Source organism: Balaenoptera musculus, chromosome 15 (genome assembly GCF_009873245.2).
Source record: "Balaenoptera musculus isolate JJ_BM4_2016_0621 chromosome 15, mBalMus1.pri.v3, whole genome shotgun sequence".
Lineage (NCBI taxonomy): Eukaryota > Metazoa > Chordata > Mammalia > Artiodactyla > Balaenopteridae > Balaenoptera > Balaenoptera musculus.
The window spans coordinates 1,007,377-1,034,422 of record NC_045799.1 but is presented as its reverse complement, the minus strand read 5'-3'; the positions used below and the strand labels follow the sequence as shown (position 1 = coordinate 1,034,422).

Here is a 27,046-nt window from a genome sequence, read left to right as displayed (position 1 = left end):
TGCCCCTTAGAGGCCCCCCACCCCACCCTGTCTGCAACCTGCCCCCTCCAGCATGTCCCTCAGGGGGTCCTGCGGCCAGTGGCCTTGGTCTGGGGCTTCTCTCACTGGATGCACTTCCCTCCACCCCGTGGCTGGGCCACGATCCACTCCCGTGTTGACTGAAGGGCACCTGGGTGGTTTCCTGGTTTAGGCAACTGTGAATAAATCACTATAAGTATTTGGGTTCTCACCCCCTTGGGGTGACATTGCCCCCACTGATGACAAGTCACTGATTGGAAACCCGCAGTTCTTCTCCAGGGCGGTGCCACCTTCCCTCCCCGCCACCCCGCATCCTCGCCAGCACTTGCTACAGTCAGTTTTCTGACCCTTTACATAAAGGGACACCCTGGGGTGGTGTCCACAGTGGCTGAATTCCTCTTCTTTTTCTCTGGCAGACCCTGATACCCTGATTTGCTGCCTTGCAGCCGGAGGTGGCCGCGTGCCAACCTGGCCAATGAGGTCAAAGCAGACATTTAAAAGGGGAACAGAGGCTCTGTCGCTCCTGCTGGCTTCCTCCTATAACAGTGAGGTGATGACGTGATGGCTGCAGGAGCAGCCTTCTTGCAAACACGAGGACAAGAGTCATGAGCTGAGGATGGCAGAGCACGGGGGACCTTCAGTGACGTTGCAAGCCGCTCCAGCCGCCAGGGCTGCCTGCCCCACCCTCGTGTGAAGCTCAAAGATGGAAAAAGTCTCTGTGCTTCCTTGGTGACCCCCCACCTGAACACCAGCAACATGGGTACAGGAAAAGTGGGCCAGGAACACCATTAAGAACACTTGTCTCAAAAAAAAAAAAAAAAAAGAACACTTGTCTCCAGATGGCGGCATTTGGGAGATCTTGATTTTCTTGGTACACCTCTTTCATTTCCCACATTCTGGGAACACACAGGACCCCACAAATCTCCAGGGATCCCACATTCTCTGGAAAGTAGAAGTTAGAAACTTTTGAACAATGTGAAAAATGTAAATGATGTTGTTTTTTTTTTGATAAATGTATTTATATTTTTTAATTTTTGGCTGCGTTGGGTCTTCGTTGCTGCGCGCGGGCTTTCTCTGGTTGCGGCGAGCGGGGGCTACTCTTCGTTGGGGTGTGCGGGCTTCTCATTGAGGTGGCTCCTCTTGTTGCAGAGCACAGGCTCTAGGCACATGGGCTTCAGCAGTTGTGGCATGCAGGCTCAGTAGTTGTGGCACACGGGCTTCGTTGCTCTGCAGCACGTGGGATCTTCCCGCACCAGGGCTCGAACTCATATTCCCTGCATTGGCAGGCGGATTCTTAATCACTGCACCACCAGGGAAGTCCTAAACGATGCTTTTGATGAATACTTGATACCTTTGGGAATTGCCCAGGTTATAAGAAGTGAAGAAAAGATACAAGAATGTATAGAATCCCAATTTTGTAAAAGAAAAATAGAGGGGAAAAAAAGATTAAGGGAAAAGATACAGATGGCTGCCCGTGGTGACCGCTGGGTGGAAAGTGTGGGTGGTCTTGGAGGGCCTCCCCTTTCCTAAATGCCTGATGGGAAGCAGGCGTCAGAGCCATCCCAAGCCAGGAGCTCCCACCCCCGCCCTGAGGGGCCTGGGTCGGAGGCTGGGGCTCGTACCCTGGGGCACCTGCCTCCCCAACCTTTGCTCAGGCCCCTTCAAGGGCACAGCCAGTTGGTCCCCGTCGCTGTGCCCTTGCCCTGCTGTCTCCCTGTCCCTGGACCTGCTGGTGTGGGGGTGGGGAGGGTCCGGCCCCTGGGGTGTGATCCTCCCTTGGAGGCTGCTTTCATCCTCCCCGACGGTTGCCTCTGTGGAGCTGGATGGGATACAGGGCCCTGCCAGGCACCGCGGCCCTCGAGGCCTCAAGCGGGAGGGAGTCCTCATGCCAGGTTTCCGGAGAGCCAAGCGCTACACGGCGCACCTGATTGCGTGTGAGTGACTTTGGCTAAACGGGATCATGGGTTGGAGCCGTCAGGGCTGGTCCTGGAGGAGAGCAGGGCTAGTTGGCAGGGTGAGGACAGAGCTGCGGACACCACGGGCGTATTCTGTGGAGCAGATAAAGCAGGGCTTGGGGAGGATGCAGACGTCCCAGCTGTACTCAAGGGGCTGAGGATTTTAAAACTTGGGCATATTTTCCCCGACGTTTTGGGAAAACTGCTTGGACAGCAGCCTGCAGGCCGGAGGGACTCACGCGTTTTGGAGCTGGGCACTGTGCCCAGCCCTGCTCGGCGTCTATCCTGCAGGATTCGGGATTTCCTCTTTGGCAGGACCTCGCCGTAGGGCGGTCTTCCCCAAGGTCAGGCTAGCGCGGTGGGTTCTCTGTAGACGAGCGGCCACCCTCCTGGCCTCGCCCAGCCCGACGCCTTTCCGAGACGGCAGTGATGGCGGCGTCCCCTCACGGGACCCCCGCTTTGCGGCAGTCGCCCCTGGTTTGTCGTGCGCTCAGCCAGGAAACCAGACGATAAGCTACTGACTCTCCAGCCCACAGGGGTAGAGCCTGTCCTGCCGGAGGGATGTTTTCTGGGTGTCTCGGCTCACGGTGGGCGATGGGTGCACAAGCTTGTTGAGAAGCTAAATGCTGGCACAAGGGCCACCAGGTTGGGGCCAGTCAATGGTGGCCCTGAAGTTCAAGGGCAAGGCCCACACCTTTGTCTTCTCCTCCCAGCGGTGGCCGCTTCCCTGACCTGAAGGCACTGCATCTGCTGGTCCAGCCCCTGCCACTTATTCCACCCGGCAAGGCGCCTGGGCCACCAGCTCCGCCTCACCACACACTCGTGACCAGCCTGGTGCTCCTTTAAGGCCTGAGTCAGCGGCCGGGACTTTGGGGTGCCTGCCGACCCTGCCGGTACCTTTGTCGACCGCCTGCCCCCCCGACCCGAGCCCCACGTCTCTGTCATACCCTGACTGTGCGCTTCTCTGTCCTTCCCTTGGTGGCCTCGGGCCTCCTGCTCTACATGGGGACCCGTGCTGGAACCATCCCGGGAACGGGGTGCATCCGGCAGGGGTCTTCAGGCCAAAGGGCACTGCTGCCCACACCACGCCGACTGCCAAGAAGCGGGAGCTGAGGCATCCCTGTCCAGACCCGACTTTCCAACGCGATGCTACACGAGACAGAAAACCTTCTGTAGGTGTTTATTCTACTTCAAGTAACAAAGCTATGAAGTTCCATGTTTTAATGTACAGTGATATAATACTTTGCAATATAAAATACAATTTACAGAAATTTCTATCAAGTAAACCTAAAGAAACACACTTGATTTTTTACATTTGTTGTATTTAAATTAGAAAAATTTTTGTTTTACACGTAAAAAAACCTTCACATCACGCTAGATGTTGGAACTCGTCGCCACTTTAACGTAACCTACTGACAGGGTCTGTAACACCAATCACTCCAAATCGCTAAGTTCTCGATGTTCTCATAACTTAAACGTTGTGCTAGAAAGTGAAAAATCTGTAGCGATGTACTATGGAACAGACTCCAAAGAACAAATGAAATTCTCTCATTTTATATTTGCAAAAGTAAGTTTATGAAAATATAAAAAAATTATCAAAGTTTATTTGTACAGTCAAATAAATTAGCAAGTTTTTTCTCTCTTTCGCACTTCAGAAGTACTTGGAAAATACATGACAAGAAGCAGTATACTGTGTCTCACAGTGAAAAGCTTTCTAGTTTGTAGTTCTTAAGCTGATATCACTATTTTCATCTCAGGCTTTACACAAATATCGTTCCATTTCAATGACAAACGTTGAGATTTGTCACCTGACAAGTAGCACAAGGTGGAGCTAGCGCACTTTTCCTGGGACATAGAACCGCTCAGATGGTAAAGTTCAACAAACAAAACGTTCCTGATTATTCAAATCAAAGAAATCTACTCCCTCCACCCGCCCTGCCTTTTAAAGTACACTTAATTGCTTTATTTTCTCTCTTTCTTTAGGCTGGTAAAATTTAAACCTTTTAAAATAAATTGTTATTTAAAATTCCACAATTTCTATTCAGATGTTGCTTTTAATCATGTTTGGGGGGGGGGGACATGTAAGACGATACCTGCACACTGAGCAAAACCAAGAAATGTGTTTTTGTTTCTGGTTGAAATTTGTAATTCAGATTTCTTCATGACAAGAGAAAGATGCTCCTGTAAGTTTGGTGTTTCTCAACATTCCAGAGACCAGCTGACACAGCCATGCACAGAAACACGCGGCCGCCTGCCCCGAACCCTGTGAAGTTAGCTTCTGGAAACAGATATCACAGATGAGATGTCAGGAAAGGTATGGCTCTGAGGTCCACTAAACTCCCTTAAAATTTACAATAGTCAAGTTATTAGAAAAGATAACTTTATAATCTGAAAAAGCAATATGCTTTTGTAGGTACTTTCCCATTTCAGTACATTTAAATGGAAATGTTAAAGAGTTCTTAGTTTTTTGTTTTTATTTAAAAAGCATCAGAATTGTAAAGGTGTGAAATTTTGTAAGAAACCATCATACACAAAATTACAGTAATTTCTCAAGTCCAGAAGGTTCTGTCCTGTGCGTGAGCTCCCAGCTCTTTCCAAGGCCACCTGCTCAGCACGTGAGCGTGGCTTCACGGCGGCCCTAGGTCTGGGTGGCGGGGGTGGCGGCCCGCGGGGCCTCGGCCTTGGGGTCCCGGGGTCGCTCTGGGCTCCGACTGCGGTCCCTGCGGCGCTCCCGCTCGCGGGCCTTGTCGCGGTCGCGGTCCCTGCTGCGGGACCTCTCCCGATCACGTCTGCGGTCGCGGTCGCGGTTGCGGCTCCGCTCTCGGGCCCGGTCCCACTCGCGCCCCTTGTCCCTGCCCGCGTTCCGCTCGCGGCCCCGGTCCCACTCGCGGCCAGCATCCTTGTCACGGTGTCGGTCCCACTCGCGGCCTCGGTCCCACTCACGCTCGCGGCTCCAGGTCCGGCCGCGTTCCCGCTCCCAGGGCTTCCCACGCTCCCGCTCGCGCCGCCGGTCCTCGAGGGCCCGGCCCGGGCGGCTGTCAGGCAGCGGGGCCTCGGGCTCCTCCGGGGCCTTGTCCCGGGGTCGTCCCTCGAAGCCTGGGCCTCTGTACTCGTGGCCCCTGCCCTCGCGGAATTCGGCCTCGGGGCCTGGGGCCGGCGCGGCGGGTGGCCCGGGCGGGTGGCTGGGCAGCTCCAGCAGCGGCCGGGGCGCCGGCTTGGGTCCAGGGGCGGCTGAGCCCTGGAAGTGGAAGCGTGGAGGCGCTGACTCGTTCTTCTCGGGGAAGGGAGCGGCCCCCCGGGGCCCCCCAAAGGGCAAGGGCGCCGGTGCCCTCTGGCCGGTGAATCTGGGCGGCGAGTGGACCCTCTGCTCTTCGAACTGCTGAGGCTGCATCCCCCTGGGTCCCGGCACGAATCCAGGAGCTTGGCCCCTGGGGCCTTCAAACTGCCCAGGGTGCGGCCCCCTCGGGCCCACAAAGTGGCCGGTGGGGGGGCCTCTCTGACCTCCAAACTGAGAGGGAGGAGGACCACCTCGGGGTCCTTTAAACTGAGACAGCAGAGGCCTCCTCTGGCCCCCGAACTGGAAAGGCGCGGCACCCCTGTTTCCCAGGAACGGGGCCTGCTCGGGCCCCTCGCACTGGCCAGGGGGGCCCGAGGCCTCACCGTACGGGGCCTCCGGGAACTCCCTCTTCTCCCCGTGGGGGTCCTTGCGGTCTTCAAACGGAGGCGGCCCTGCTCCCCTGGGCCCACCCAGGTGGGAGGGGGACGGGCCCCTCCCGTCCCCGTAGGGAGGTGGCCCGTGTGGCCCTGAGAACAAGGAAGGGATGGGCCCCTTTTGGGGCCCGAATCTGGCTGGTGGAGGCCCCCCTCTTGGCCCATCGTTATTAGAATTCTCTTCCGAGAACGGAGGGACTGGCCCCCGTGGGCCTGTGAAATTGGGGCCGTGCAGGCCCGACATCCCGAAAGCGCGCGGTGCAGGCTCCCGCTGGCCTTGGAACTGGGGCGGAGGCCCCCCTTTCTGCGCTGCGGCAGGGAACGTGCCAGCCCCCTCGCCTGGCCGGGGCTGTGGCTCTCTGTCTCCTTCAGTTTCAGCTGCCAGGGAGTCACTTTTTTCGGGAAACTGAGCATTTCTTGGATCCTCGTACTGGCAAGAGCCCAGAGGCTTTTCCTGAGAGGCGTACACTGGACCCGGGAAAGGATCCCTTCCTCCGGGAGGGTGGAAGGTCTGGCCCTCGTGCTGCGAAGGGAAGAGAGGCTGCAAGGAGGCGCCCGGCGGCGTGGGCAGCAGCACCTTCCGGGCAGGCCTGGCTGCGCCGTCCCCGCCGGCCGCGCTCTCAGGCCCCGGGCTTTCCGTGGGCTCGCGCAGGGGGCCGTCCTGCTTGGCCGGCAGTGGGGCCTCTTCACCCGGAGCCCACGGTGGAGGGGCCGACTCCGGTTCCTCCTGGGCCGGGAGTGGCCCTGGGCCGGCAGCGGCCCCTCCGGGTGCTTCTCTGGCCGGCGGGGGCCTCGGGACAGCCTCGCTCTCGTTGCTCTCCGCGGCCAAGCGCCGGGCCTGCCGGGGGTCCCGGCTCAGCCGCGCCTCGGCGCTCGGGCCCGGGGCCTGGCTGTTGGCGGGGGGCGCGGCCGGCTTGCCCGCGGCCTGGGGCGGCGGTGACATGAGCGCGTCCGACACGGAGAAGTGGGCCATGGAGGCCCCGACGGCGGCCCTCTGCTGCCTGAGCGCCTCCTCCTGCTCCGCCACCTGCCGCTTCTGCTCTTCGATCTGCTTGTTGAGCTCCTCTATCATCTGCTGCTGCTCAGCCAGGGAGGGGGCCGGCAGGCCAGGCCCGCCGTGCGCGTCCGCGCACATTCTGGTGGGCAGGTCGTCGACGGTCACTTTGGCTTCTTCCAGGATCGTTTCGTCCTCCGGGTCATAGGCCACCTCCTCGCGCTCGGCTGCCTCCGCGGCCTTCTCCACGTCCTGGCGTCTCCCGCGGTCTCCGAGCTGAGTGTCGAAGGCTCTCTCAGGACCGTACTCTTCCTCGGGGTCGTACGGCCGGTCATCTTCCTCCTCCTCCAGAGCTTTGTCTTTTGAGAACTGACCAAACTGCTGGACGATTGGGTCCAGCAGAGGCGCCGCCGGCAGCCCGCCGCCGGCTTTGGCTCTCGAGTCCTGGTGGGGGGCTGGGGCCGACTCGGCAGGCTCTTTGGTGGGGGGGTCGAACGCCTTCTTCTTCCCAAAGAGAGTCTGCAGGATGTGTTCTAGGGGCGAAGCTGTTTTTGAGGAAGAGGAAGTGACAGAGGAAGCGGCCACCGCAACGGTCACTGACGCGGGTGATGCTGTGACAGTGTTCGTGGCTCCTGGTTTGAGCGACGACAGTATCTGTAACACGGAAGACGAGGCCGGCGCACCTGGTGCTTCTGGAGGAGGGGGTGGGGGTGGGGGAGACCCCGGGGGTGTGGTGCTGACAGCCGCGTCCCCTGGGCACAGCGGGTACTTGGGGGGCTTCTTCTCAGGGAGCAGGGCTGCTGGCACTCTGGGGTGGACGGGATCCATTTCTTCTTGTGCCTGAAGACGGGGCCGCTTCTCCTCTGTCTTGTCTAATTCGCCAGCATTTGAAGGACGCTTTATTTTTTGACAGATTACTAACCCCAGGATTATGTTTGGACGCGGTGACTCGAGACCTAAAAAACAAAACAGTTGTGCAAATTTTAGAATCGAATTGTAGCTTTTGTCCTTCAGGGGTAAACTCTGGGTGTGAAGGGCGGCGGGGGGGGGGATGGTTTCCAGGGGGAGGAGGAGGATATTCTGTGGCCAAACAGAACCAAGCGTTTGAAGACCTGCTGCAAAAGATGCAGACTGCACCGCGCACCTGCCCAGCCTGACGGGCCCTCAAACCGCAAAACCAAGAGCCCAATGCACACGCGCATTCGCCCAGTGCTAAAATTATCGCAGATTGTCAATTATACACAACGCTAGGGTAGAGGCGTGCTGGAGGCGGCGGGGAAGGCCAGCACGTACACACTCCAGGCCGTTCACCTACTGGGAACGAAGCCTGTATGTACCAGGATGTTTTCTTTTTTTTTTTTTAGACACACTACAGCCATTTATTGGAAGGCATAACACAGAAATGACGTCAAATGATCGCAAGCTGATAGACAGGCTTAATGCATTTTCTAACAAGATATTTTGTAGGCACAAACAAGATTTTTCTAAAACTTATATGGAAAGGCAAAGGAACTAGAATAGCTAAAATATCTGAAGAAGAATAAACTGGTTGGAATCACTCATTCAATTCAAAACTTCTAATAAGATAAAAAGTAATCAAGACTGATATTTGTGGAGGGAGACATACAGAACGATGGAACAAAGCAGAGAACCCAGAAACAGCCCCACACAATCACTTCCAACTGAGTTTTGACAAAGGTACCAAGAAAACTGAATGAAGCAAGAATCTGAAAAAATTACACCATATCAACTGATCTTCCATACTAGGAAAAAAAAAAGAAATAATCTCCACTGAAACTTCACACCTGTACAAACATTAGCTCAAAATTGGTCATAGCTTTAAACGTGAAATGTAAAACCATACTACTTTAACCTGTAAGAGATTTAGAAAAGAAACCATAGGATAACATCCTCAGGATCTATCTATATATCTATCTAAGTTTTAACATATTTTGACTTGTAATTTTATTCTGCAGTATGCAATATTTCAGACTAAACTTGAGACTTAGCTATTCCTCATGTGAATGCTCTGATGTGGATTCTGTTGTGAAGTCTTGAAGAAATTTTAAATATTCATTACGTTTGTAAGGTTTCTTTCCATTATGAATTCTTTGGTGAATCCTGAGGGGACACTTGCTTAAAGGCCTTTCCACATTCAGTGCATTTCCCTGGTTCCTCTCAGGTATAAATCCTCTCATGACATCAAAGCCATGAATGTTTAATAAAAAGCTTTCCCACATTCATTACATGCGTAAGGCTGCTCTCCAGTAGGAATCTTGTGATGTTCTGTAGTTTTGATCTATGGATAAGAGCCTTTATACACACATTACGTTCTTGTGGCTTCATCAAAGATGTATATTCTGATGTCTAGTCAGTTGCGAAGTCTGTACAAGTCCTCTGTCCTGTATGTTACCCTGATGTAATTTCTCTTTAGTGTGGACTCTCTAGTGTCAATCCATGCTTGAACTTGTATTATTTTGCCACACTCGTTACATTGGTCAGGTTACTCTCCAGCATGAATTCTCCGATGACTTACGAGGCTTGAGTTTTGAGTGGAGACCTTGCCGCACTCACTGCATTGGTAAAGTTTCTCTCCAGTGCGGATTTTCTTATGTCTGTTGAAGTTTGAGCAATGAATAAAGGATTTGCCGCACTGATTACATTTGTAAGGTTTCTCTCCGGTATGAATCCGGCGATGACTAGGAAGGCTTGAACTCTGACTGAAGACCTTGCCACACTCATTACATTTGTAAGGTTTCTCTCTAGTATGGGTGACCTGATGATAAGTAAGACTTGAATACACACCAAACGCTTTGCCACACTCGTTACATTTGTACGGCTTCTCCCCAGTATGAATTCTCCGATGACTTACGAGGCTTGAGTTTTGAGTGAAGACCTTCCCACACTCACTACATTTGTAGGGTTTCTCTCCAGTGTGCATGACCTGATGTCGAGTGAGGTGGGAGCTCTGATTAAAGGCTTTGCCACATTTATTACATTTGTATAGTTTCTCTCCAGTATAAATCCTGCGATGATTAGTAAGGCTTGAACTCTGACTAAAGACTTTGCCGCACTCATTACATTTGTACGGTTTCTCGCTAGTATGGATGACCTGATGATAAATAAGACTTGAATACACACTAAAGGCTTTGTCACACCCGCCACACTGGTAGGGTTTCTCTCCGGTGTGAATTCTGTGATGACGTACGAGGTGTGAACTGTAACTGAAGCCCTTACCACATTCCTCACACTTGTGATGTTTCCCTTTCGTGTGGATTCTTTGATGTCTAGTGAGATGTGAGCTCTGATTAAACGCTTTGCTGCATACATCACATTTGTAAGGTTTCACACCTGTGTGGATTACCTGATGGTTAGTGAGTTGTGAGCCATGATTAACTGCTTTGTCATACTCATCACATTTGTAAGGTTTTTCCCTAGTGTATGCTTTCTGGTCTTGTGTGAGTAATGAAGAATGCCAGAAATCATTCCCATATTCATTAAAAATGTTGGTTTGGACACTCGGGAAGAATTCTCTGAAGTACTGAAAATGAGGAACCACTGTTGTCAGACTTCTCAACTTGATGATACTCATAAAATTGCCCTTCAGTTGGAAATATCCGCAGTTCAGCCAGATGTGACTGAAAGCTTAGTCCGAGCCTGTTTTCAATAGGCTTGTTTCCTTCATCTCTTCTACCAGTGAGATGTTTTTTATGGGTGACAGGCACTCCTCTGTAATTTCTTTTGTCACTTCTCCACTGGTACTCAAAGTCACGCGTATGTCTCTGGATTTCCCTACAGCCATAGTCCTCAGTCTCACAGCTTTCATGTCTTTCCAACAACACTGTGTGCAACATTTCCCCTGTATGACTGTTCTCTTTTGGTGCTGATTCCTTGATCACACATTTAAGAGAGGTATCCAGGGAGAGCAGGTTCCTGTAGGTCTCCAACATCACATCCCTGTACAAGGCCCTCTGACCAGGGTCCAGGCATTCCCACTCCTCCTGAGAGAATTCTATGGCCACATCCTTGAATGTCAACTGTGCCTGAGTAAGAGCCATTCCAGACTCCTCTTTCTTTCCTCTTCTTCCTCTTCAGGGTTTCTTCCTCAGGCAATATGAGTCTTTGAAGTCGACGATCCCGTAGGGCGACCTTTGCTCCGCGGTAACCCAGGATGTTTTCTAAACAAACTCTTAGCTGTGTTCCTTTATTTGCCTCTTGCTACGTATCAGGAAGGCAGCACCCCCTTTCGACTTTAACTTACGAGCTGCAATATGTAAATTAAGCTATTCATACTAAAATTAAAGGTTCAATTAAGGACCAATTCTACAACTCAATTATAATGATTAACAAAATTATACTGATTGATATAGCACACGCCATTCGATAAGTTCATCAGTCACTGGTGTCAAAATTACAATTGATGGGAAAAGTGATGCTGACCAAAACGCCTAAAACAAACGTCCTTGCAGGTTTAGAAAGACATTCAATGGCCAGTAACTTATCAAAAGTTACCGAATGCTCAGGTCTCTGTCAACACAGGACGTGCGGCTTAAAGCCCAGAGGTGTTCAGGACAGGGGCAGCAAAGGACAGACCACGTGGAGAACACGCTGGGAATTTCAGAACATTGCACAGTTCTTAAAAAATAATTATTGCTTAAAAAATTCTTCGTCCAAACCCTCTGGATTGTGGTGCCCTGTCTACTGTTTCTGTGCGGCTCCTCCACCCTCACACTAGTAACAAACCCGGAATACCAAGAGCGGAACAGAAAAGCCCAAGTCACACATCGGTAAGTTAGGGAGAAAGGATAAACACAGGACCAAAATTCTGTTTCAACAGCATATTTAAAATTAATCAAATTGGATAAATTCAATTTACACATAAATCACTATTGTGTAAAAGATATTCATGCTATATATTTTTTGTCTTCACTCACTAAAAAAGAAAACCAGCACTGTTTTTCCTATTCTTTCTGTGATTTTAAGTCGATCACAGATCAAATAGTTGTCTCTGGACACCCACTGTGTAGTTCTGAGCGACTGTCACCCTTCCTAATTTCCAACAGAGATGGGTTGACGTGCCGAGCACGAGGGTGGCGGACGTCCCATCCCACCCCCGAGGAGGAAGACCAGGCACGCCAGAGTGAGCTGGGCTGGCCCAGCATCGGCGAGGTACTGCTGGCCCCCCTCCCCACTGTACTCAGCGCCTCGTTTCACAGGTTGACATTCAAGGGCTGAGGTGCCCATGAAGACACCCACTCGTGATAAGAGGAATGGCTTCCAGAACGTCCTCTGCCTGCCCTTCTGATGACAGTGGTGACTCAGGGGAAGGAGGAGCTGGGCAAAGGAGGGCGTGGAGACAGGAAGGCCAGGCCCACTGCACTGAGCATGGCATCCAGACGGTTCTGCTCAGATGTGAAAGATACTCTGTCAAGTTCGCTTTCTAATCAAAACGAATTATTTTAACTTAAAATAGTAAATCTCTCACTCACTACAACTGCCACTTACTGAACAATTTACAGCTCACTAATATCCAGTTTGGGGCACAGTCAATAGCTCAACTGGCTCTCGTGGCCCTTTCTGGACCGACCGTTGCTGACACGGCCCCAGAGCTGGCAGAGCAGGTCCCCACGCCGGGCCACAAGCTGGAGCCTTGGCCAGCTCTGTCAGCAGGCGCAGCACAGGAGAAACGTGCTCAGCCATGTGGGCGGGGGTGGGGAGGGCTGGGGAGCCCTGGTCAGGGGCGCCCTCTCAGCAGCCCAAGGCCCACAACTGTCCTCATCGTCCTCAATGCAGATGGGCTATGTTACCTCTGAAGGGCTAAACTTCTAAGGCGCCAGCACCAGGGCTTGCGGCAGGAATCGCATTTCAGGTCAAAGACGCCGTGTGTGGAGGGTTAAGTCACTGCGTTAAAACCAGGGAGATGGGGTCCTGTCCTCGGGAGGTGTGCCAGCCCTACAACTTGCAACAGCTTTATATGCTTCCTAACAAAAATGATATATCCCAGACTTGGCAAAATTCTCTAGACTCTACCCTTTGTGGTCACAGGCATCACAGGTGAGGTTATGATTAAATTACTTAACATTTACATTTGTTTCGAAAACAGGAAACTCCCTGGAGACCAGCATCTAACTAAGCAGCTAGTATTTTTAAATGCTTTCAGCTCTCAACTACTTCATCTACACACACCGGTAAGTGATCTAATAAAGCTCCAGAGTTGGAGGAGTGTTAGTTTTCAATTTCCCCACTAATCTTCCCCAGGATTTTACATTTAAATTGGGCTGTTTCTGAAGCAGTCAAATCTTATCTGCTTCACCTGTGCACGTTATGGCTGCATGGAGACTTGAAATGTTAACTAGCACCGTGGAGATGACTTACTCGTGGAAGAATATGATTCACTGTGCTACCGGGGCCTCGGCAGTGACCGTTAGGGAGGTGAGGGCACGTCTGGCTCCACCCTGCTCCGCACCCTCACGACAGGCGCCTGGCAAGGGCACGCTGGACACAGTCAAAGGGCTACTACCACTGGGGCGGTGGCAGGGGTGGCTTTCCCCCGAAGGCCCCATTTTCTGCCTGGGGCCCCTGCGGGCGCGCCCACTGTTGAGTGTGACCCCTGGAGAGGAGAGGGTGTCCCGAGAAGGCGCAGCAGCAGTGAGCACGCTGCCTGCGTGCAGAGACAGGGCTCCCACTGGGGGCCCGGGGCGCCTCCCCGACTCCGCACAGGGCCTCTGTCCCATGGTTACAAGCGGGGTGCTTACTTACCGACCTCCCTTTGAGGGTAGTGGTGAGGCTTATGACTCATCAAGCAGATGAGAACTAGGTGGGGGGCCGCTGAACTATCATTTCCGGACAAGAGGTACTCATGACACTGAGCACCGGGGTGTTGGCACCCTTGCCCGACCCCCTCCACGTCGCGGGAGCAAGCGTGTCCACGATGTCCCGTGTGGGTGAAACAAGCCTTCTTAGCTGCATGTAGGTCCCCGAGTCTTCACGGCGAAAAGAGTCAGCCCCAGACCACCCGTACAGAGAGAGAAGTGGACAAACCCAGGGACGAGGGACAGCTGAAAAGGTGTGTGTGGATTTCCTGAGCCAAGACCCAAACCAGGATCTGTGTCCAGGTGTGTCAGCAACAGGGCCGGGGGGAAGCAGCCCCCACGCACCTTGGACGTGGCACAGCGGGGGACGAGGTTTAGTTTTAATTAATAAACCAGCTGAAAGCTGCCCAACTATCAAATGAGGCTTTTACCCCTAAATCTACCTGGCATGCTCCACTATTCAGTATTTAAAGCGAACACTTTCTCATGGTCTGAGTCCGACAAGACAAAACGTCCACACCTGCGGGAACAGAAACTGTGCTGGAGTTCGCAGCAACCGTCCTCAAAGAGGACTTGGGCAGAGACCCAGCAAATACAGGGACAAGCAGCTGCCCGCCCGCCGCACTCGGCTCCCACGCAGACTTCGCCCGCTCCCACTCTTGGGTCCCTAAGACCTGTGCAAAGCCAGGGCTCCGCATCCCAGCGAGGAGAGCGTCGTCCATCCGTCCGCCCGCCCGCGTCCAGGCGCCCCCAGCGCGGCACCGCCGCCTGCACAGCCAGAAGCACACTGGCGTCGGCTGAGGCAAAGCAAGGTGGAGACAGTCCTTCGTCACAGTGCACCTGGATGGGCACCAAGAGCTACCAAACGGTTCAAATTCAGACAAACAATGACCAGTTTCCATGAAATATTTTTATTGATTTCAAAGGAGAGAGAAGCACTTTCCATTCAGCACGATTTTGCCTGTGATTACAGCATCTGTACACAGCTACGCAAGCAGACACGCAGAAACTGAAGACGCGCTTACCTGACAGTATGGCAAGTCGCAGAAACGGTCTGCTAACTTAGGGAGCAGCTACGAGTGAGGACAGACGGCAGACGCCACGGATGGAGCCGGCCTGCTCAGAGAATGGCCCTCTCCCTGCAATGCCGTGGAAGGCCGGTCCCTGTCCTCTGCTCGGGGTGGTCCACACCTTAGACGCCCGAGGGCCCTCGACAGGCGCCCCCCAGCCCCTCGGGAGGGCCAGGCGCCCTGGCCTAGGCCCAGCGTCCCATCTGACTGGTCTTCCTTCCGTGAATAAAGCCCCTAGACGCGCAGACCAGCCGAGACCCGAGTCCCCAGGGGTGGAGCCCCGACAGTGTGCGTGGGACTGAGCTGAGCCGCGTCCACAGTGGAAGGACTGTCCGCTGGGTCAGAGGGACGCGGGCCTCCCGGCCGTCCTCCAGGCTGTGTGACGTGGTGACGGCCTGGCACCTCTGGGACAAGTCGAGGGAGCCCGGGAGGACAAAACGCCCTGGAGGCAGACCGGGCTCGGCTCGGATGGGCTCTGCTGCCGTGCAGGGACTGCGCTGCAGGTTCTGCGCGGAGACCGCCCCGTGTCCACCATCCAAGCGCGGGGCGGAGAGGACGCTGACCGCGAGCAGGCCGCGCGGCCTCCCCGGCTCCGCACACGGGTTCAACACCTCGTGTCCTCACCTGCTTCTCCAGTGTGAGCCACGCTGTCAAAATCTACGGGGCTCCCAAGTCCAGAGACTGACGTGCCGCGTCAGGCACTCTCCACCCCCACAGACCTGCCCTCCTCCTCCCAGGGGCCCGCCCGCTGGCGGGCTGCCCGAAGTGGGAGGCCTGTGCCCCACCGAGGCCTTGGGGTGGAGGTGCGGCTGGGGCGGACCCTGACTCCACGCTCACTGGCCCTGCGGCCTCAGGCAGCGACAACCCTGGGCAGCGCGGGGTCAAGGGCGCTCCCATCAGGTTGCGGGGCGGCGCTGCCGGGCAGCACGTGCTCGAGCCCGCTGGTTGCTCCGTCCAGGGGCACGGCGGCCCTCAGACTGGACCTGTGCCGCCACAGGACGCCGCGCGGACAGGAGGAACGCGCCGGCCCGCCTTCCAAACACTCGCGCACACACACAACACGCACGTGACGCACACGCCACGAGCCTGGGACACACGGACGTCTGTACCCAGGGAGCGCCGAGTCACGATACAAACGTGCGAAGCCGCTCAGGTAGGTAACGTGGCCTGGGGCCAAGGCAGTTTGGCTGATGCGCAAGCGTACAGAGCACACACAGACGTGAATATCAAACAAAGGTATCAGGAGAATTAAAAACATATATACTGAATTAAACAAGCTGAGATTTAGAAGCCCTTCGATTAACAAAAAGAGTCTTTCAAAGTTTATGGTAAAATTACCCATACAATTACGTTTCCAAAACCCTTCTCACTACTTTATTTTACTGAAACATTCGTTCTCTACCGTGGATGAAACCTGCAGGCTTTGGAGCGTCCCCTTCAGGAAGTGACAGCCTTGGGAATGCAGGCGGAGGAGTGACGTCCACTCCGCTGGTCATCAAGTGTGGTCACTTCGCAGATGAGGTGAGCGCCCTGCCCCGCCTTCCTTGTCCCCGTGTCACCCCGGAACACCCAGCGCGGCCCCCTCCCTCTGCCAGCCGGGCCCCAACCCAGCACTGCACCAGCTCCCGCCGCGGCTCCTACTGGGGGTCTCCTCGGTGGTCCCCGCGCCCCTGCCTCCTCACCACACCTGACCTCGTCCACCTCTGCCCCCTCAGGGTCTGTCCATGGCCCCGAACCCGGCAGCCCCCTGCTCGTGTGACAAGGTGCACCCGGACGGAGTCAGGCAAGATCCCACCGCGGGCTCTGCAGGTGGAGCCGAGAGGGGCTCCAACACGGGTGAAACAGGGCTTCGTCACCTCCCAGGTCCCGCTGCTACAGACGCGCAGAGTGTGCGTGTCACAGGATCTACGCTCACACTAGGCCCCACACAGGCTTCCGCCCCTGTGACTGACCGGAGGCTCCTCATGGTATCGGGAAGTCGGCTTCACCACCGTCACCGCTGCATCAGGAACACGGCGTCCAGGGAGCCGGCCGGCGCCCCAGGAGCTGCCCACCAAGAACCTCCGCCACGGCCCTCCCTGCTGCCCGTCAGGCGGCACCGCTTTAGCGCGAGGAGTGGGACAGCCCCCCGGAGCGCTTGGCTTCTAACGTGTTTGGCACTGAGACGGTTCCGTGTGTTGTGGCAGGGAACACGAGCCCTGCGGTCACGGGGACCGACCAGGACGCTGGGCCCAGCCGCAGGGCCGCGTAAGTGCCTGGCTGCGGCAGGGGCGCTGGCCACGGACACGGAGGCGCCGCCCGTAGAAGCAAGCGCTTCAAGAGCGCTGACCGCGGCTTACACTCAGCATCTTTTAGGCTTAGCCGTCTTTGGGGGCGCCACGGCCAAGGAGACACTCCCATTTAGGCATTTTTCTGCGAGACTTAAGTCCCGTCAACTTCTCGGGGTTAAGAGAAGTTGGGTCCCCAGAGACCACGTCCCCCTTGGAATCACCCTTAGCTCCCTTGACAAGCCTGAACTTTCTTTCCGGTCAGCCTGTAAGTAATTCTTTAGAAGCAGCACTTTCTAAGGAATGAGTGAACAGAAAGTGGTCTGCCAAAAATAAGAGTTCGAGCAGCAGATTTCAAAGTGACTACTTCTAGAACTAGTTCCCGTCTCAACGCTATCTCTCGTTTCTCCTCAAAACGAATGCCTGTAGCGAGGACAGGCGACGAGGCTCAGCCGGACGCCTGCAAGGAGGCAAGCCCGCAGGCCAGGCCCCGGCCCTGCCCTCCCGGCACTGCCCAGCCCCTGCCGCCAACACCCTGCTCACACGAGGCGGGCGGGCTCCGGACGGCTTTGTCCCTCTGCACAGGACTTTCCTAAGACAATTCACACCTTCCTCAGGGGACCTCCGGTGCCACCCTCCACTATCCGGGAAGCCCCACAGCTCGACGCTGCTTCACCCCTGCTCCCAAGTTCCGCTGCCAAAGGCCGGGTCTGGGTGAGGCACGCAGCTCGCTGTGAGGGACTCCGCAGGGCGTGAGGGGGACGTGTGGGCGGAAGGCTGGGGCCTACCTGGCCCCTCGAAGGGCAGGAGTTTGGAGGGGACGGGGTCCGCAGCGCTCAGCGGGATCAGGTAGAGGTCCTTGACGCGCCTGCTGTTGTTTGCCACGACGCCAAAGCGGCCGCGGCTGCTGAAGTAGGAGTACAGAGAGATGTAGGCCACCTCCTCCTCCTCCGTCGCGGGGTGGAAGCGGATCAGACACAGCTCCTGCAGCAAACAGAGGGCGGGGAGCATTGACCGTGGCCACTCTGGAAAGGCAGCCGCTTCATCCTGCACCTAAGCCCCAAAAGCAGGAGGGAAGCGAGGAGAGAAGCGACCAGCTCCGATTCTGACTGTCACAACCCTGCTCCCCAGCACATCAGGACAAGGAGCTGGTGAAGGGGACACAGGCCCGAGTCTCAAGACTGCTGGGTTTGACCTTGGTTTTGGAGGAACCGCTTCAAAACTACTTAGCCCCACTGTCCTCAACAAAGAGCCCACCTCCTGGGGCTCTCGTGCTGATGGGGTAGTGTGTGCAGGGCCAGCCTGGGGCAGCGTCTGACACAGAGCTAAGTGACCACCAAGCGTGTGATGAGCTGCCCGCAGCTCCGAAACGGGAGGGCTGAACTAGACCAGGGTCGTAACCCTTCTGTGACCCCAGTGAAAACCAGAGCCCCTCCCCCAAAGAGCACTGCACACGCAGACACACAGCTGCGTCCGCATCTCAGGGGTTCACAGACTCCAGCCCGGCCGCCTCCCCCCACCTCTACTCCATCAGCTCAGACAAGAAGGGACAGAGCATCTGTATTTCTAACTCTGAACCGCACATGCGCTTTCACAAAGCTTCCACCGTCGTGCTACTCAGACACCCCTTCGCAGGTTAGCCAGCTATCAACTTAAACGTTCACCTGCAAATATCTCACGAACTAGAGACATTTCAAGTATTAACGCTCAAGATGAGAAGTCAAAGAGCGAGTCGTGTGTAAACAAACCCCTTCTTCCTTGGGTGCAGAGGTCAGACTGTGGGCAGGTACCTTAGACACTGAAGATCTGAGTTTGCCGACGTAATCCCAGACTGTCTTTGGGGCAATCCTTCCGCCGATGTGAATCGTGTCGGGCAGGTCCTAAGTGAAACAGACTCTGATTAAATGGCCGGTGGAACCATGGCGGTCACAGAGAGACCCCAAACTACCCGAGATTCACAACTAAGAAAACTGCAACTATCCCAAACAAGGCGGCAGTAACTGTGTCAAATGCTGCTTAGTCGACTAACATCCGGGATTATGAGTGACCAAACCCAAGGGTGGCAGGAGGATACGCTTCTGCTAAACAGAATGACATTTAGCAAAATGTTTGACTGTTGTCTTTTATGAACATACACATACAGTAAAGATCCAGGTATGTCTCAGAAGTGACTGAGCACTCCTTGTTAAGTCTGAAATGCTAGTGCTGTTTTGTTAACTTTGAAAAATAGAAGAGCTGGCGTGTGTGCCCCTCCACACCAAGGCAGGTCACGCGTGCCTGGCCACACCTGCAGTGGGCACACGCACACCCAGGTTTTGCACAAGCTCTAGCGGAACAGAGAGAGAAGGAAGACAAGCTTCAGCTTTTTCAGAAAAGATGGAGGGTCTGATTTCTCATGTGAATTTTTGCCCCTGTCCGAGCCGCATAACCTGCTGACTCGGCCCAGCAACCCCTATTTTGCCTTCAGAGGTGCTTGTGTGTCCACTCAGCAGGAAGGTGGTCACACGCCTGACTCCAGCGCGGGATGAGAGTGCCTGTGGAAAACACGCACGCGCGCACACGCACACACACTTCTCTCCCTCCTGGTTCTAACCTCACTGAGATAATCAAAACATCCAGAGACAGGATACGCCTTAGTGACAAACTTCGCTACACTCTGCATGTTAATAAATCCTTTCCAAATGGTGCTGAGTCGAGACAAAAAGAGGGTGGTATCTCCTTCTGGAGGGGACCGGGACTCTGAGATGCTGTAAAACAAAACCACAGAAAATACGTGAATCTTTCTCTCTGCCCAAAGAATCCCCAATATTTATTTATTTATTTAACATGTTTATAAAAGCAAAGTGAATTCCTGCAAGTTTTGGTAGCTTATTTTTTCAAATTAATTACCTTAATCATAATGATATAAACACATTCTGGTCAAACAAATATGAACTATATAGGCAACAAACTGGATGGCTGTAAATTCAAATTCCAGTTTTCAAGAACTATATTTCTAAGGTGATAATTAGTCATCCTAAAACTGAAGCTTTAAAAAAACGCCTTTTTAAAATAGAAAATTGAGGAGAGTTGTATTTCTGGGTGGATTTCCGAGCCAAACGACTGAATCACTCATTACTACTCCTTCTGTTCCTCTGAAAGAAAGGCCGCAGCTCGGCTGCTCTGACCATACACGGGGGCCGCACCTGATGCTTGGCGACGGCGGGACCGATAGGAGGTATCTGGGCTCGGGCGACGTGGACGGCTTGGCCAGGATGGACTTGGGCACCGTCACGGAGGTCGGCACAGGCTTCGGGACGTCCTGTCGGGGCTCTGCTGGGTGGGTGCTGTCTGCGCGGGCTGCCGAGGTAGCCGTGCCCGTGCTCGGCCCGCCTGGTGCAGTCCTGGGGTCTCGGCCGGACACCGTGACTGTGGTGAGCACTCCGCTGCCACCGGGGGCCGGGCAGGGGGCGCCTTCCAGGGCAGAGGGCTCGGGGCGGCCGTCCTCTGGAGGCACCGGGAGGGACTTTCCCTCCAAATGGGCGCGAGCAGCGCTTTCCAGGTCTGGCTCCGAGGCGTTTTCGGGCAGAGTTTCTGGTGCCGCATCATCGGCTGAGCTGAGAGCGGGCTCAGAGGCAGGCTTGTCATGCTTGGGCTTTGAGTCCTCCTTCCTGGCAGAAGTTGACCACTTCTGTTTTTGCGGAGCTGGCTCACCTTCCGAAGATGGAACCTGACCTGGAGAACAGAAGGAAGGCCTTCGTGAGAAATCCCACACGTTCGAGAGCACAGCCTGCCCACGGGTAGACACACAATCACTGCTTTAAAACAACAACACTATAAAGGTAGGGGCTCACTTCCTAAGCTTGAAGAAACGATTCTAGCCTTTCCACTGTGCAACTTGGTTCGAATGCCGCTGTCCCAAGAAGGGTCTCCACAGTCTCCCCCCAGATGTGCTCACCTGTGCAGATCTTACAGTTCAGGTCAAAGAGGTGCGCCCGGTGCTGCCCGGTCGTGTCCTGCAGCATGCTGCCGACAAGGTCCAGCAGCGGCGCCGCACTCCTCTCGGGGGCCGCCCGCACTGATTCTTGCTGTTCCTAAAGCACAAGAAGCAGAGGAGGTCATTCCTTTTCCACCCCCTCTGCAAATTAGCAGCACCCATGGAAAAAACATCTCACGTGATTAAGAACCACTGAAAAAAGAGAAAAAGGACTGCTGAATACAAGTACTTGAGAAGCAATACAACTACACACACTTGTGTCAGCTCAGTGCCTTGCCCAGTAATTCAGGCACCTAACAACGTCTGGAACGAGATCACCTTAGTCAATTCTCGTGAGCACTGGAAATCCTAAACGCTTACATCAGAATCTGATACTGGTGGAGAATCTTCCATATCGGGAACAGTTTCCTGTTTAACGGTAGGCTTCTTAGTCTCATTATGCAATTTAGTTCTGGACTCCATCACCTAGGATGAAAAAGACAGACAAACATGAAGCCTTAGCCCTTCTTTCCCAAGGGGACTCTCTCATGCCAACAGGCTATTAATTCACTCCGGGGCGGGGTGAGGGGGCGCTGGTGTCAGGCTTCTGGCACCCGCAGCCGCCTCTCCCGTCGGCACTCACAGGCTTTGACGATCTCTCTTTCCACATGGAAAGCTCTTTGGAGACAAGTTCTTCTGGCTTCATTCTCACAAGTTTTGCCAAAGAGATTTCTTCACGCAGAACACGATGGAAGAGCCCCTGTAAACAAACATCTCTTGTTCACTCATTCAAAACCCTCTAAGATGCTAGAGAGGATGTGGAGATAGGCAGCAAGGCAAGCCCCTGCCCCGCGGCAGGACGAGGGCCCGGAGCATCCCATCGATGCTCGGAGAACAGGGGCCCTGAGGTCGGGCAGCTGATCTCGAGAATCCCACCGCACTGACCCTGCTACAAAGACCACCTCACAGAAAACACAATCGACTGAAGAAGGTACAGTGTTAGGGACAAAGGTAGAAGAAATCCCTTCTGCCAAGGGGTTAACAAGGCAAAATGGAAAGTCAGAGTATGTGCCCTGCTTCTGAACACAGGTAAGAGGTCAAGAGGCCGATCCAGACAGCGTGGGCCCTGGCAGGCACACAGGCGCACAGGTGGCAAGGACCTCAGCAGGCGGGCGAGCACCTGGCCCCACGGGAACAGCATGCCAGTCACCCACAGCCGCAGGGGGACCCAGTGCCCTAACCCAGGCCTGGGCAGCACCCGGCCAGGACTGCCCCTGCTCCTGACGGTCGGACACGCACCTGGTTTTTGGGGTCCTTGAGGTTGAACATGAGGCTGCGGTACTTGCTCTTGTACCGATTGTCTGTGACTCGGAACAAGTTAAACATCTCCTTCTCGATGTGCAGTGCAATTTTTCCTACTTCATTTTCTGTCATGATTAAGTCATCGCTGTCAGTGACTCTAGATGGAATGAAAAAAGACCCACGGTAACTGCTGCACTTACATGCCATGTGGGATCTCAGCTCCCCAACCAGGGATGGAACCCCAGTGCCCCCTGCAGTGGAAGCGTGGAGTCTTAACCACTGGACCGCCAGGGAAGTCCCACATGTGACATTTTTCTTAAACAGCGGGGCCATCGTGAAACAACCACCCTTTACATGGAAAACTTTCCACTTTAACAGATAAGAAACAAAGTGGAACAGCCCACCTTTTCCACAAGATCTCCTTCAAGGAGCGTCTTATGTTTTGCCGAATTTGAGAATTTGGCTGTGACGAGGCGGGGCTCACGGGGCCCAGGCGTCCTGGGGCTGGAGAGGCCAGGGGAACTGAGGTGGTCCCAGGCTTCCTGACGGCGCCCACCGAAGCAGCGGAGCTGGGGAACTTTCTGGAAGCAGACGTGGCAGCAACAGGTGCCAGCCTTGCCTGCTTGGCCGAGGGAGCGCTGCCCGAGGGGGAGGGGGCAGCCGAGAGCCACGGCCTCTTGGGGATGGTGCCCTTGAAACCCGGTGGCGACTTTTTGATGGCCGATTTGGCTGCTGCCGTGTTTGCGAAAGGAGGGGACTTCTTTGGAAGGAGATTTCTGGGCGAGGGCTGCTTGCCGCCCCCCGAGGAGCCTGGAGGAGCCACCTTCTTCGGCACCGCCGCCACCGCCGCCTTGGCCTCTGTGCGTCTGTCCTCCTTCATGGCTGCAAAGGAGAGGGGCCCGCTTAGTGAGGCAGGGGTGCAGGGGACCCCACATAGCATGTGCACCTGAAACCAGCAAACCTAATAACCAGGCATCACTGTGAGACAGATTTAAAGAGAATTTTTAAAGTAACTGTTAAACTCAGAAAAGGAGTATAAAGAGGGCTACCGGCAACATTTATGATAGTGAATATACTTTGTTTCAGAGAGAAATGCTTTATTATTAAAACTTTTACTTCAACCGATAAACCAGTAAGCTATCAAAGGCTGGATTTAAACCGTTAGCTTAGCTTGGAACTCGAAGGGCAAATTTCGCTGTATCAAGAAAAGGTACAGATTTCAAAGACCACGCTCACGGAGAGTCCCAGTGCGGTTTTTGGCGCACAGGAGCTTAGAACGTCTTTCCAGGGTGGATGAGACACATTCTCTTCGAATGCATATCTGACCCCCACCTCGGGGGCCCTTGGGGCGCTGGAAGGTGGAAGGACCAGCACGAGGCCACCCTGGGGTGGCGGCTCAGCGGTGTCCATCGTCCTCTTGGACAAAGGTCAACCGGACAGGGTGACTTCAATAAAATATAGAATGTTTGCAGAAAACTGCAACACGGGGGGAGACCAGTTATTTTTACACTAGGAGCTGGGTGGCAGGAACGCCACCTGCTGTCATTCACGTTCCCATTCACACCCCTCTAGCTGCAGCTCGCTATTGGGTAAGACAGTAGGTTAGCACTTTTAATCCAAACAAGGATTACAGCCAAAAGCTAAAATGAGAATCTTTATGCCAGTACTTCGCACGGACTGATTACGCTTAATCCTGTATCAGACCATCAGAATTACAGTCAGAGGCAAGCAAGGAGGTTCATCCTAAGACCAGTCCCTCGGTCTTCGGGGCATGCGGCCCAGCAGAGGTACATGGGGAGCCGTGACTGAGAGCAGGGGCGTGTTCCCAGATGGCCCTGCTCAGGCCCACCGCCCAGAACGTCTGGGACCCAGGGCAGAACGGGGGGGGCGGGGCAGGGAGGTCCAGGGAGCAAGCCAGGAGAGCACAGGGACACCACCTACGGCCACGTCACACAGGACCGACGGAGAAGCCACCTCCCCAGGCGCAGGCTTTTCTCCAACTACCCACGGCGCAGTGAGCCCCCAGATGCTAAATGGGAGACTTCGAGATGCTCTAGCAGCCTTCCGATTTTACGCAGGGGTTGAAGACCCACCAGTTCCAGTCAGCTGCCGGTGCTTCTTGCAACTGTCCTAGTGAAGCAGGGAGAAAATCTGAAGTCCGGGCGGAGAGGTGAGACCCTGTCTACAAATAAGGCCTGACCCCACAAGAGCCCCCAAGGCGTTCAGAGCCTACACCCTGCGTGACCATCCTGGCGAAGGGCCCAGAGCGCTGCCCTCAGGACTGCCTTCCTCCAGCACTGGTCAGGCCAGTTCAGCCAAAGGTATTAAAAGCCCAGGGACTGCAAGTTTTTTCCATTTCATAGTACAGGTGAAATCATCTAATTTTACAAAGTTTGCAACAGCGCTACACACATCCAAAACTTAGAACCGTGTTAGAAGTACTTCACTGTCATCAAGCAACAACCCTGACTGCAAATCTCCTATTTTCATCTCACAGAGACCCCCCGACCTCGCGTCCCCTCGTCCACGCTGTCCCCACCACCGGCCCCACGTGTGCCGGCACCCCCGGGCTAAGCCGTCCAGGCTTCCCCAAGACCACCCGCTGCCCACTCAGCAGCCCGCTCGTGCTCCACATCCGCCCTGCTGGCTGTCACCCATGTCCCGTCAGCAAGTCACAGCTAACTGCCTAACAAAGTAGGAACTGGGGACGTCACAGGAACTAAGACTAACAACTACGTTTCTACGTGTATTATTTCATCAGCTCAAATCCATATTCCTAAGGCGCGATCATACCTCAGTACATGGAAACTTATCTTTACCAGCTCAGCCTTGGCTAACAGGGTCCACAGCACCTGATCTGGGGGGCGGGGGGGACTGCTAGAGCTTAGGTTAAATGAAATGGACAGAGGCCCCTCTTCTTGGGGGAAGGAACGAGAGCGGAGTGGAGCAGGACGCGGTGCCAGCTGTGACTGCCAGCAGGGGATGAAGGAACAAACCCGTCAGGATTAAAATCGAGTCCTAAAACCAGCTCAGTCACTGACTTTTTACAAACTTTGCTGAGATTATTTTAGTAGCACACTTTTAAGCAACTCTAAAAAGCTGGCCTAAGGTGCTTCCAGAATTCTCAATGAGGCGCCCATGATGGGGCTGCAAACCTTATGTGACATTTACATTGTTTCAAGTGACAAGTCCTGTTGACTTCGAAAACATTCACTCCCTAAGATCAATGCTTCTAGTGGTCTAACCGGTGTTTTCTCTCATTCAGGGAAAACAGAAACCAGGAGCTTATTTTTAGGACACTCACAGTACAGGTGATTAAAGTGACCTGCTATCCAAGAGTGGTAACAGTAAATGAACAAAATCTATTTAAAAAGCAGGGGATGGCTTTCCTTAACCATTATGCTGCTCTTTTATAAAATCAGCTGCTTCTGGCTTCTAAAAGTCAACTTTCATTATCCCTCACCTGCGTCTCACAGCGTATGTAAGTATGATTACGTAAATAAAAAATTGGTAAAACGTGGAAACTGGTGGACCCCAACAGTAAGTCAGCTCTATCCCTCTTCTACTTTGAGGAAAAATGCTCATAACAGAAAACAGTTGCATCTGGTCCCACCGTCAGCTGGATGTGGGTCAGCTGCTGTTGGAATGACAGTGACACCGTGTAGTGCCAAAGTATCTGACAGTGACAGAAGCATTAGTTCTGAGAAGAGCTAAAATCAGATTTGCAAATTCTTCATCCAAATTCCCTTTTAACTGTATTATGTGTATACGTTCACAGAAGGGCAAGGCATAACCAACCAACCAACCACGAAGCACCAGTTCTAGAACAGGAAAGCAGCACACCCCCGTGGTAGAGTGGCTCAGCAGTGGCAGGCCCCCAGCGCTGCCAGCTCGAGGCAGGGGGACCACCTGCCCATCTGCTGGACGGAGACGGCCTCCTGGGAGTGTGCACCCAGTCTGGGCCATCCCGGGGGCTGCCTGTGGGGAAAAGAGTGGCCCAAGTTCCAGGCCAGGTGCTATCTCGGGGAGCAGATGCAGGAGGAAAGGCTGGCCGGTGGCCAGGCCACCACCCCAGATGACGTCGTTTCTGCTGGGTCTGGCCATTGGTTTATAGTGGAAACGAGTTGTTTGTGGTGAAGCCCGGTAGGAACCAGGCAGGCCGGGGCACTCAGGGACCAGCAACACTCTAATTGGCTAACTTCCCAGTAAGCACGAAACTGGGGGCCTTGTCACACGGCAAGGTGGGCCGTGGCGCTATGGCATCGCTGGCCACTGGGTGGCACTGGTGGGCCTTGGCGGGGGCAGGAGGAAGCGGGAGTGGAAGCCGCGCTGCTCCGAGCACAGTGCCGCGCAGCAGGACGGGGAACCAGCGCCGGGCAGGAGCCGAGTCGCGCAGCATCGCGCGGCCCCCGCCCAGTGACAGCTGAATGACAGCCGTTGCCGGGGTGGCCCCTCACAGGGACCAGTGAGAAACCCTGAGGGACGGTCACTGCTTTATACCTTTTGTCCTGCCCCAAAGAGGTGCCAAGTTACCCTAAAAATTCCCAGATAGGAGGCTTTCAGTCACACTGACACGGTGGGGGGCGGGGGGCGGGGGGGGGGGGGACACTACTCAGAATGATTGGCTGTAAATGCCAAAGGAATCAAAGAGCTTCTGATGTGACCAGGCGCCAAGCCAGGCCACGTGGTGCAGGTCGGAGCGTCCCCTCCCCACCCCATTCCCACAGGGCCCCAGATCCACCCAGGCTCAGTGGTGAGGCCGAGGCAGCTACCGCCACGAGGACCGGGTGAGGACCGGGTAACGGGACCCGCCAGGTCTCCGAGGACACAGCGGAGCCGCAGCAGGGGTTGGGGGAGTGGACTCAGCTCACTGTGACGACAGCTCTATTTTCAGCTCAGCCTGACACGTGTACGAGGACGTTTCTCATTTCAACTTTGTTTCTTGGCTGTCAAGACTTTTCC

The 27,046-nt window shown here is 54.5% G+C and overlaps 2 protein-coding genes across 4 annotated transcripts in view; both read right to left on the bottom strand.

The window, feature by feature from the left end:
• Positions 1 to 4,429: 4,429 nt before the first annotated feature.
• The window catches only part of DIDO1 (death inducer-obliterator 1), a 52,532-nt gene continuing 29,915 nt past the window's right edge, over positions 4,430 to 27,046 (bottom strand). For all 3 annotated transcript variants that reach the window (XM_036824550.1, XM_036824551.1, XM_036824549.1), the window contains exons 8-17: positions 22,489 to 22,966; positions 22,082 to 22,241; positions 21,426 to 21,542; positions 21,164 to 21,268; positions 20,765 to 20,900; positions 20,013 to 20,541; positions 19,421 to 19,574; positions 18,618 to 18,707; positions 17,616 to 17,811; positions 4,430 to 7,634 (exon numbers count right to left, since the gene is read on the bottom strand). In XM_036824550.1, the coding sequence (XP_036680445.1) occupies positions 4,612 to 7,634; positions 17,616 to 17,811; positions 18,618 to 18,707; positions 19,421 to 19,574; positions 20,013 to 20,541; positions 20,765 to 20,900; positions 21,164 to 21,268; positions 21,426 to 21,542; positions 22,082 to 22,241; positions 22,489 to 22,966 (4,988 nt within the window). In that variant the 3' untranslated portion in view covers positions 4,430 to 4,611. The remainder of the gene's footprint in view (positions 7,635 to 17,615; positions 17,812 to 18,617; positions 18,708 to 19,420; positions 19,575 to 20,012; positions 20,542 to 20,764; positions 20,901 to 21,163; positions 21,269 to 21,425; positions 21,543 to 22,081; positions 22,242 to 22,488; positions 22,967 to 27,046) is intronic.
• Positions 8,979 to 10,901, bottom strand: LOC118880712 (zinc finger protein 347-like). Its single transcript, XM_036824552.1, is given in 2 exon segments — positions 8,979 to 10,204; positions 10,206 to 10,901. Coding segments are annotated over 2 exon segments (1,686 nt in total). The 5' UTR covers positions 10,737 to 10,901; the 3' UTR covers positions 8,979 to 9,049.